We start from the raw sequence: 12098 nt of genomic DNA, 5'->3' as shown, positions 1-12098 counted from the left end.
ACCTTTGTCTGTTCAGAACCGGTTCACCCATTAGCTGTCATTTCGTCGACGATGTTCAGCCCACATCATGGGACGTGAAAGCCAGCTGCTATGCAAGAAAAAGGGAAAGCGCCTGCTGCATGACTCCCGCGATGACGTGCGACGTAACTATCGTGTACGTGTAGAGCCAGCGAAAAAAAAATTAGCAAGTCTAATTATAGCCCTTAGTGCAAGTTTTGAGCTATTTTAGTAGCAAGGAAAAAATGTGTATGAAAAAATGAGTGCTGTATTCGAAATCGCATATGTTGGTAAAGGTATATGAAAAGTAGTTTTTGTTTTGAAAAATCCTAACCACGTGTGTGTATCTGTGCGTTACATAGTAGGTGCTGTTATTGGCGTGAATTTTTTTAAGAATAAGACATGACTAATAGTGACATGGCCACCGTTGTGTTTAAGCGTTAAGAATAGGCAAAAAGTCTGGTAACACAAGAATGATGAATCAAAAACCATAAAAGAGAAAGCGAAAGGAAACCTTTGGTAAACAGAACGGAACGGAAATACCTAACGCTAATCAATACCCCATAAGCAACCAGGTTAAATCAATGTACGTGCAATGCCTATTGATTTTATCGATGTAGTACATTCTGCAATTTTAAGGAAAAAATGAAAAACGTCTCTAACTCCTTTTTGAAAATTTGACAAACACAATGTATTTGAATGAAAATTAAATCATGTCAAATTCATTCGTCGTGAGTTTTCATATATGTTTATTTTTTATTGTTACAAAATAATTTTGCGCATACCGCACCGTCTTAGGTTTATTATCTCAGGTTGGCGATTTATCAAGCTAGAGCCCGTCAGAATGCATCCTTTTAATTTTAAGGATTTGTCACATACAAACGTTCAATTTGTTTGCTATAACACTTAGATTTAAGTAAAATAAGAAAATAATAAGCTTATAAATAATACTTCATTGCAACACGTAAAATCTAGACAAGAAAAAATTAGCCTTTGGCCTTTTGGGCATGCATGGTATTTGCGTAATCAATATCATTGTAGTTGGAAAGTCACTGTGACAATAATGGTGATCATAATCGCTAGATGCATTACATGTACCAGACCAGAAAATAAAGCACGTTAGTGATGGAGGAATTTATAATGTTAGACAACCTTTTTGTCGGCCACTATACAGCGTTTTTTTTTTATATTTCTGTTGTACCACATTCTAGGAGTAGCGATCGTCCCATTAGCCTTTGCCTTCATCCGCCCCTGGTATAAGATGTGACTTTGCAGCTGCAATAACAAAGTTTATGACAAGTTTAGTTGTTGAAATATTCATAGGAAAAATACGATATGAATTGTGGGGGGTTTAGTAACCAAAAGACAAACAGTGGCACCATAACGACCCCAAAAATAAATGTGTTTCTATCAAGTGCGATTAGTGTGTATTCTAAAATGATCTATTAAACTTAAAATAAGAATTTGATATTAATTTGGATGTTCAGATTCGCGTGAAATATCGGCCATTTTAAGATCTGGTCTTTCGACTGCAACAATATTAAAAACACAAGAAAGCCATCTAATTTTCTTGCAGTTGGCGGGTCATTCACAAACCAACATAGTGAAGGAATGACAAAAAACATTTTCGACTGCATATGATCAATGCATAATGGTTAAATTTACGATATTAGTAAACTGTGCTTTCCAAAAGTGTTTAAAAATTTCAAAAGATATTCACGAATCGATTACAACGCAAGCAAATATTTCCATTAGGTAGGTCTGCTAGTTTCGCGAATAGCGAATAGGTGTATTTGGGTTGGAAAGGCGAGACGTAGTAGGTAATGCTAAATATAGATTTATGCACGTTAACGCACATGAGGGGAACTTTCTGTCAGTTATTTATAGAAAATGGATTAACCGACGTGGTTTTTGTTTTTACTCAACAATTTAAAAAAACAGACCAATAAGTCGAAAAGGTTGATTTAGAGACAGTCCTGCCTATACTGGTATTGCTTTTAATTTGTGAACTCGAACAAATGTCTTTCCAAGTGCATTTGTTATTGAGAATATTGCTTTCAAAATACCACATAAAACACAGGTGATTTAGAAAAGATGTCCTGCAAAATATCTTTTTTTGAACTTCATTCACTGATTTTCATTATTTTTTTGTTATAATGTAGTCTAAATGGCTAGAATCTACATGATACCATGTTGTTATGTAAACTTTTACTCTTTTGCAAATTGGCTCAAGTAACATGAATCATTAAAATGTTTTAGGGAGTTTGTGGAATGATTCAAACTTGTTTCAATGCAGGAAGGTTGCACCATGATTAGTTTGTGGTAAAATAAAAATGTAGGCCAGTTTTGCAAACGCAACTAGAGCAAAAGTCATAACTGTGCAAGCTGTAAGTATAAGGACGCTTGTGTGATGAAGATTTGTGTAATGTATATTCTTTGACAGTTCACCTAAAAACACAAAATCCGCCGTGTGCAAAATGTAGCTGCTTGTTTTAGCCCATGTAATATTGGCAAATCTGATTTTGACTTGTATCATAAGCCTTAACTTTATTTACTTCACTGTTACATGTATTTAAAATCACAATGAATTCCCTTCCCATTGTACAAATTCTGTACAGTGGTGTATAGCCTTAAACATGTGCATAAGGACCTGAAAAGGTGGGAAACGTTGGCTGTCTTGGAATTTGTTTCTTTCCTGAATGGGCTTGTAAATGGAAATGTAGGCGTGGGTGCATTAAATACCAAAATAGCTTTAACAAACATTTTCCATTTCCTTCTGTTCTATTTTGGTAAGATAAATAAATACATTATGGCTAAACAAGCCTGATATGTCCCACACATTGTTTATTGATGATTACCATGTAATTCCTTATGATTTACATTTTGGTATGTAGTTGTGATGTTTTTTTCACTGCAAACTAATTTTACTGATTTAGGCCCATTTTTTTTTAATATGCAAGTGTTTTGAATAGCTTTGTTTTTTAAAATGATATGTCTCATAATATGCGTGATGTATATTTTTTAAAATAGTGGACTAATGTAATCTTTGGCACAAATATGTATTTTGAAATTTTATGTAATAGCGACGCAAGTTCTCACGGAACGCTTCGTTTCACGCCGTGCATGATTGTGTTCGCGCGCGCGCTTCACGCTACACGGCGCACATTATTGCGTACCGGAAATTTGACGTCAGAAGAGAGGCAGGAAAGGGCCTTGGGCGCCTGTGGTTAAATCACGAATGGCTGCGCCTCGTTCGCCACGGGCTGTCGGTTGGTAACTACGCGCAAGACGGGCCTCTCATGCAGCACACGCAATACAGCTCTGCAACAGTGCGAGCGAATTTGGGGCCCATCGTAAACGGCAAGTTTGCTGAGAGGTGTTAAAAACAATTCTGAAGCAGGGTGGTAAAGCTGTATAGGTACAAACTATGCAGGTTATACGCTAGCAACCTCGCCGAAAATCCATGGGCTTTGTACTGTCTATGCGCGTTAATGTAAGAAGGCTAGCAAAGGGCGTTCAGCGTTTGTTGGTGTTGCTATCAGATTGTACATATATAAGCCAGTGCGATATGTCACAACGTTTATGTGCAATAGTGTGTAGTACTTTCGATTCCACTAAACCTCGCCATCACTAGTCTGTCGCTTGCGAAACGTCATTATTTCGCGTCATCGACGCGTAAATCTGGCGAGTATATTTTAGGGCCCGTTGGTCTGCTTGTGACATATTTAGCTTAGCGTGTTATTTACGAACGTTCGGTCATCTAATAATACGTTTTCCCTTGCGCTAAAGGCGTGCTGTGTGTAAGGTTTATCACCCTTGTAACAATGCCCAGTGCTAATGCAATAAAGTTTTACTGAAACTGCTACTAAATTTTGTATGGTTTTGAATCAAATATAAATTTTATGTTTTCACTAATTAACACTTGTTATTTCACATTTTTTACTTATGCATGTTTTCCAATGTTTAGTATACCCTTACTGTACATGTTTGTACCAATCTTTTTTTACCCTACACAGAGCATTGCTAAATTGCACAAAATGGCTGATACAGCATGTATATGTACAAAGAATGAAACTATTTCTGTTGCACATTGTATTTTGCTAACTACCATTTGTTTAACTAGTAGTTAGTTGTGCGGATGTACACATGCTATTTACTACCTTTATTACATCGTTTTTGAATACGTTTACATGCCTTATTCTACAGCATGTTAGTTAATCCTTAACATATTTAAATTAAGTTTCACTTCACTTTTAAGTAAAATTGTCAATACCAAGATCTTTGCTTCAACTATAATTTGAAGTACAAGTTTTGTTAAAACTGCACATATACAAAATGGGAAGAAAGAAAATACAAATCTCAAGAATTGGAGATGAAAGAAATAGACAGGTTTGTGACATTTTTTCAAACCTCGTGTCTCAATGTTACTCATAAACCTTTCCAGCCTCAGTTTCTATGACCTAAGTAGATGTGCACTATTTAGGGAAAGGCTTCGACTCTTTCACGTAAATATTCAAGCTTCAGTTTCATTTCAATTGTGTTACCATTTGAATATGACGTATTGACAGTATTAATTGCTTTGGTCTTTTTTGGTAGAGCAACTGCCTTATGACTCTTCATTGTCTGGCCATATTATTACCCCATTCAAACAAACACAATGCAAAATTTGCCTGTTTCTAAAATAATATATTTAAATAAATATCTTACCAAAAAATAAATATGCTTGTAATGCATCCGTTAATAGACATTTAGTAATTTATATCAAATATTAAATACATTTATATTACATATTATATATTTAATTTTAAGGTGACTTTTACCAAGCGGAAGTTTGGCCTCATGAAGAAAGCATATGAATTGTCAGTTCTGTGTGACTGCGAGATTGCGCTTATCATCTTTAACAGTTCAAACAAGCTGTTTCAGTATGCAAGTACTGACATGGATAAGGTGCTTTTGAAATACACAGAGTACAATGAACCCCATGAAAGCCGCACAAACGCTGATATAATAGAAGTAAGTGGATGTCCTTGTTTGTTACAAAACAAGTTAACACAGGAGATTTCTGTAGCAATGCACAAATGCATTAAATTTTAAGTGTTGCTCTGCATGTAATTATTATCGAGTCTTTAGCACAAATGCATTTTATTTAAAATACAAGTTAAATATTGATGTACTCGATTAATCTGTCTGTTGGAGGAATTGTTTTGGTGGAGGATATTTTTTGATTTATTGAATATATGCAATACTAAACCCAATTTATAATTAAATCCGAGGTTGCTGTACCCTTGTTTGTTTGAATCATGGGCAGTTGAAAATGCATTTCTGCAAGGTGTAGTTATATTCAACTATTAGGATCGTTACCCCTGTTGAGTTTTACAAGTTATAATTTCATGATGCAGCAGTCAGTTGTTTTCAGTTTTTAAAATAGTTTATTCTGCACACTGTTGATGACATTATTAGTATGTACATAATATTTTTGTATGTGATTAATTTACCCCAACAATAAAAGTAAATTCTCTGCTCATATTATTATTCTTTAAAAAGTTACAGCCATTAACACTGTTTTATTTTTGTTATAAATACTGTTTTATTTTAATAGCTTTGGTAATTCAGTACAATGACAAACACTACCCAACTTTGTAAATTAACTGTTTTGGTTTCAAAACTGAAATTGCTATTTTTTAATCGGAGGATAATTATGATGTCACAGAAACTGTTTTTGTTAAGTTCTTGTCACGATTTCAGTTTTCCACTTCAGTTGTTACGTTCGTGCTTTATTCCGACTTTCGTGATGTATTTTGGTCTGCTTGCTCACTTATTGGCTTGTAGTTACTCTGGTCATGCATTTACGCGTTAGCTACACTTGTTCTCAGACCTTATGTGGAGTCGTAAAAAGTGACGTATGTACAGGTTCGTGGAATTATAACAGCGTAATATCACACCATTTCTAACCACACGTTCCTAAAATATGGAAACGCTCTTTTGAGGTCATGTTGCCAATGACTCCGGATCAACGCTCTGGAAATTCGCGACCCAGAAAGGTGGCAAAGGGTTTTCCCGAGCCACCTGTTTCGTTCGCGAATTTCTCCTTCATTCGAATCGTTTGTTCTGATACAGTCCACTTTCCGCCATCGCGGTATTCTCGTCTGAACACGAAACGCGCGTGATAAAAATGGACTAGTGCTGTTAAAAATAGCTGCACCTAGGAATATTTGTTGCGCACTTCACCGCAAACGGTTTACTTTACTACACATATCGCAAATGGCATTGACGTCAGACTCGATTCTTGGGTTAAGGGACTTTTTTAAATTATGCAAATTTTCCAACGCAGGAAAAGCATAATATTATACGCTTGGTAAAGTCAAGATTCGTAGATCTCTTGCCCTTATATTTTGCATGTGTAAAGGCCACTGTTGTTTCTGAAAACAAATTCTTGGTTAGTGGTTTTGGCGAATTTGGGCGTAGTTGGAGCATCTTCCAAGCAGTGATTTAGACTTTGCAATTGCGTTATACTAACGTCCTAAAAATTGATTCGAAATTTGACCGTTTGTACCGCGTTTTTCTAAATTAGGAATGGGGCTGGGTCGCCGGTAAAATAAACTGCTATTATTATCCCTTTCACCTTCAACGACATATTATTAGGAAAAGATGTCATTATCGCTGATCTCTCCACCTTTCTCCATTGCCTGTTCGGTCGGCCGCAAAGTGCGTCAGTTGACGTCAGCCGAACACAAATGGCCTGTTGGAATTGTCGCTCCCTTCTTCGTTGCCCGCTGTGATCTTTAAGGTCAACGAAGCGTGAAAAAAGCTGTTGCTTAGCTTGGGGAAGGCGTTTGGGCGTTTGCAGAAAAACGGTTCACCAACATTTGTCAAAAAATTCAACGTATTGGTGGCCAGTCGCTTATGTTCTGTACAATCATGTATTTTAACTCTCAAACTCTGTATGTACACTGAGCAAATATAAGTGAACCTTATTTTTGCAGATGCTTAACAAAAAAGACAACAAAAATTGTGACAGCCCGGATGTTGATCTCCACCATCCACAAATCACACCTGGAACAGAGCAGCGTTATGAAAACATTAATAAAGAGTTTGATGCAATGATGAGTGGTTACAAACCACACATGCAGGTGCGTTTAGGTCATGACACACTGCTTCGCAGACATGTTGTTCCAATGTTTGCCATTCCTGTTGGCTAAAATGTTTAAATTGTGTAGCACCCTGACATGTCGCGAATGCCAGTAACAGTTCCTGTTACAAACATACACAATCTGCCTGGATCTCACTACCAGGTCAATGATCCACATTTGCTTAATCCTTACTCAAATCAAGCCAGGAGATCTCCTCTTCCTCCAAGCCCTCTGGCTAGAGGTCACAGCCCAAGTCGTTCTCCGTCAGGTAATGACATTTGAACTTCTCCACACCTTGTGCTAATGTCAAATTAATAACAAAGTTTTAGTCAGCCTATCTGCATCACTTATTATGTGTGTGAGACATGTGTGTTTTTCACAACAACATTTTGCTTCTTGCAAAAAAATGTTATAGTTTTGTAGCCAACAATTATGTACACCAAAAACATATCAAAGCAAATATTAAAAACAGTTTAAAACTGACTATATCTGATTGTTAATTGTAGAAAAATATGTGTGTAAAGTCTGTGTTATGGTGTAATGCACAAAACATACTTTTAACCTAAAAACAATAATATACTAACATATTCTAAATTCTCCTCTGCATTGGGAATTGTATTCCTGCAACTTACTTGCAAAACCACTGGTTTCTGATTATGATTTGGTGGTGGCATAGAGGTGGTAACCTGGCTTTATTTTGCATGACTAACAAATAGCACTTTTATGTTATGCAGGGCAGATGTATAGTCCTGAAATAGGCATGGTCTCTGATGCCCCTTCTCCAGGTGGTGAGAAATCTAAGTTTATAAAAGCCTGTTATAATAACCTATCTTTGTTTTAATTTTCTACAACATTACTTCAACTCTGTGTCATTTAAACACAACAACAATTTGACATTTGGCTGCTCCTTATTTAACATATGCATTTTATTTGCATGAGCTTTTAAAGTTTTTATTTTTGTATAAACATGACATAGGAATGGTGGAACAACACATGTGTCTTTCTCGGTATTCAAAAACATGCTTGTTGTGTTACTTTTCTATTTTAATATAGTTTTAAAAATGTACAAATATTTGTAATTTGCAAATGAGTGCGTAGTTAAATAAGGGTGCGTTTTAACCTAACATTACTTTCTTCTATGAAAGTTCAGGATGCACAAAACAAAGTATAACCTTTTTTGCACACACTTTTTTCTCTGGTTTCTAACTTACATGATATGTACCCTTTTTTACTTGTATCTCTGTAATGCATTTCATTGCAAATCTCATTATTAAACAACGAATTAACTGTTTTTGTAGGAAATGGATATTCTGTAAATCAGCAGCGGGTGACATCCCCAATGCTGCCACATGGCAGGACTTCACCAATGGCACACCAGCAGATATCACAAAATCCACCTTCACCCAGTCATGGAGTATCACCAAGCCTCCGTGTTGTTATACCTCGACAGACTTTAGCAGGAATGGTATGATCAGTAACAAATTAAAATTTTCTTCGCTGTTTTCTGGCAAACAAGTGTTTTTAACGTGTTTAGGAACCAGGCAGTGAGTCTCTTTCAACTCCAATTGTCAGCCTAGCCACCCCAAATATCATGCAATATCAGCATCAGCAGCATCCTTATAACACAGGTAAAATAAAATGACTTTTGAAGAACAATAATTAAAAGCAAAAGCCAAAAACCAATTCACAAAAAAACTAAGCTTTATTTTTTAAGCCCCTACTTTTTTAAATGTAAATAAAAACAATTCAACAAACATTAACTGTTATTCTGCAAATACACTTTTTTTCTACATCCTAATAAAGGCTGCTGCATAGCAACCGAAAAGTTGATGTAATAAAATTATTACCAGAAAAGCCCTATTATAGTTATTAAGTTCCTTTTGTGTAAAAATCTGACATGTTTTTATAGAATATCTGACACCAGGTGAAGTACAGAGTTTTGCACCACTGTCTCAGTGGGCGCCACAACATCCACTGCAGACACTGGGAACTTCACCACACATAATTTCCCCTTCAAGGTTCGCTTGTCATTTATGGTATTATGTTTCTGCTGCTGCCAGGCATTATTTAATCAGTTCTCTGACACGATTTAACTCTTTATCACCTATGTTTCACCTGTTATTCAGCTAGATTATTATGGTTGCCATCATAAATTAGTCCTTATGTGTCTGCCTCATTTTTCTGAACTTTAGGTTTTTAGTGTTGAGCTATTTCAATATTTACTTTTTTTGTAGTTCTATGATACATCATCATGGTGCACTGCCAATGGTTTCGATTAAACAAGAGCCCCCCTCACCTCCAAACAAAATGGGTGATGGGTCATCTGTCCAAAGGTCTGCATCTGGAAGGTAAGTTGGAATAATAAAATATTGAAGGCTTGGTCTGATTGAGCTTCTGGGTTGCTAAATGGCCTTGATAAGTTTAAAGAATTTTCAACATTTGACTGTACCTTGCATCTCCTACATTATGACTTTTGCAAATGATTACTATTATAGTTAACGATAACGTGTAGTTACAAAGAATGTTTGTAAATACGCTGCTGACTTGCTTACAATTTTATCATAAAACACTCAAAAATAAAGACATTAGTGTTGTATATTCTTAACAACAATATGAAAGCAAATCATGGTCGTTAGACTAGTTACATTTCAGGAGTAAAAATATATTCAGTTTTAGGTTAAACAATTATTTTTTTTATGTTTTAGGTCATAACGAATTACCCTACTGATAACATCTTTTAGTTGTGGATATGGCCTATTGTAGCAATGTGCTCCTGCCAAAAACATAATAAAATTGATTTTATTTTTTTAGTATGTTTTTAATTTTTAAGTAATGTTTTTTTATTGGACCTGAAGTATGGTCACATATTTTTGGCATATTTACAATTACAATGGAGGCTGCGTGCGAGCAATAACCCATCATTCATATCACGGCTTCTATGCGCGTTGTGTGCTAGCTATGTCACGAATTTCGCCAATGTGTCTATCATGTAACGATCTGCAATATGTTGTGAAATTTGTAGCAGGTCTCCGATGGAAGTCATGCCAGGATATGATTCAGTGGACGAACGGAGGACGATGATGATGGAAAACGGCGAAACTCCGTCTATTAAACGACAGCGTATCGATGCCGGCCCAAGCACGTCCACTGGTTGGACGACTTGACGCTTGCAGCTGCGAGCATACTCCACGCCCATCTATCAGGCGACCAGGATGCGGACTGTGTCGGGGCGCGATAATTTGCCTGAGACACCTTCGCAAGAAGGCGTTTTTATCCAACTCAGTCCCCGCGGTTGTTACGCGCGGAAACTGTGTGGAATGAAATGCACCCCCGTGGATTCTCGCCACCAACCTGGACTGTCGAAATTCCTTTCATCGCAACTTTATCAACCTAACGTTGCAGTTGTTTTGCGTGCGCAAATCACTCCTCCACTCGCCGGGATGATAATAACTTGTGCCTGCTGCTTTAGTGCAGCCCTATTTTCATCACCTGCCTACTGTAAATCCGTGCTCTTCGACTCAACTTTTTTATCGGCGACCCGCGTTTTTGTACATAACAAAATGCTTATGGATTGTTGGGCATTTTTGCTTGTCGACGTTCCCTCTGCCAAGTTCCCCGTTCAGTCCCTCTGTACGCTCGCTTATTCTTGTCGTTTCATATTATGCTTTTATGCATGAAGCAACTTTCGTAACCCCAACATACCTTGGATTTGACAGCGGTGATACGAAAGGCGTTGGACCTTTCAGGTTAGTCGGTTTCTTCTGCAAAGCAACAATTTGTTAGTTGTGCATTCTGATGAGATTACTTGTTACCTGACTTTTACTGCTAATGAACTTTTAGTTATCGGAGTCATTTTAACGCATTTTGAATCTGAAAAACTTCAATTACCGCATCGGCGCATATTATTTTTTACAAATTTTTCACGAGCCTCCTAATTCATTGTACATAAGTGCGTGTCGTTTTATGATGGAGTTTCTTTTTCTTTTTAACATTTCTACTGCGTTGTGTCCATGCTCCAGGCGCGGAAAATTGTAGCGCGAAGTGAAAATGTGATGTCGGTGTTGTAGTTGATCATGTTGGGGAATCGTGTGGAGTAAACTTACAAGAGTATATCGGTGTAACGTTAAACTCAAAAGCACCATGGAAAAATAGGGAATTTTCGAAAAAATTTCAATCGTTAACCCCACCTGCCTTTTTATCGATTCTATCGTGAGTTTTCCGGTTTAATAAGGCTCAAGCTAACCAGCGTTAATTGGCATTTTCTCGCGCACGAATTACTGGTAGTGGTATTACGGCATTTCAGAATATGTCCGGTAATCGACTGGGAAGCTCCAATGCCCTCATTTTATGAACTGTTTTTCACACCTTCAGCGTAGTTGACGTTTTCACTTCCCTGACGTGGAGCACAAGTTCACCTTCAGATTGTTGTTTCGTGCGTCTTAAAAATCTTGTTGTTTTGCGTTGTTATGTTTCCTCCTTTTCCTGATGCCTGTCGTTTGGAGAATGTGAATTAACCAATTGTGTCATGGTGGTGTACCCGTTCGTCCCACTCCATTAATACGAGCTGGTTAGAGAAAAGTTGCAAAGCTTGTCTATATTAAATGTTCGCCTTGTCATTTTGATGTTGCACATGACACAAGCAAGTTGGGCTAAGAAAAATTATTCGACGTGTATTTTGTATCCAACTCGTGCTTGGTAACGGCCTTCCCGGCTAATTTGCCAGGCTACGGATACACATTGTGGTGACTCTGCAAACTGGTCAGAAACCCCTATGTATAGAACATATAACATAGCCGAAAAACTTTCAATCATGGGTGGACTCTGGAAAGGGGCGATCTGCCCCCTAGAAAATATTATATAACACTCAAACAAACGCTGCAGTGACAGACGGAAGGGTTGTTTTAACATTGATTTTCTTTCATCATTAACGTGTTTGTCTGGCGCACGCATGGTTATATATTTATACGCCTA

At 37.0% G+C, this 12098-nt stretch overlaps 1 protein-coding gene across 3 annotated transcripts; it reads left to right on the top strand.

The window, feature by feature from the left end:
• The first annotated feature begins 1849 nt into the window (after positions 1-1849).
• Positions 1850-11807, top strand: LOC145897711 (myocyte-specific enhancer factor 2C-like). 3 transcript variants are annotated; one of them, XM_082986112.1, is made up of 10 exons: positions 1850-4386; positions 4807-5010; positions 6981-7127; positions 7215-7395; positions 7862-7912; positions 8426-8592; positions 8662-8755; positions 9037-9145; positions 9362-9475; positions 10150-11807. In XM_082986112.1, the coding sequence occupies exons 1-10, from the start codon at positions 4333-4335 to the stop codon at positions 10289-10291; spliced, it is 1263 nt and encodes a 420-aa protein (XP_082842238.1). In that variant the 5' UTR covers positions 1850-4332; the 3' UTR covers positions 10292-11807. The 3 variants fall into 3 exon arrangements, with proteins under 3 accessions (XP_082842238.1, XP_082842237.1, XP_082842239.1); XM_082986111.1 differs by having other exon boundaries at positions 4181-4386; positions 7862-7915; XM_082986113.1 differs by lacking the exon at positions 7862-7912 and having other exon boundaries at positions 4181-4386.
• The last annotated feature ends 291 nt before the right edge of the window (positions 11808-12098 follow it).

The sequence above is a fragment of the Ascidia mentula genome, chromosome 4, assembly GCF_947561715.1.
Source record: "Ascidia mentula chromosome 4, kaAscMent1.1, whole genome shotgun sequence".
In the NCBI taxonomy this organism is placed as follows: Eukaryota; Metazoa; Chordata; class Ascidiacea; order Phlebobranchia; family Ascidiidae; genus Ascidia; species Ascidia mentula.
Note: the sequence above shows the minus strand (reverse complement) of the source record. Positions and strands in the feature narration are given on the sequence as shown.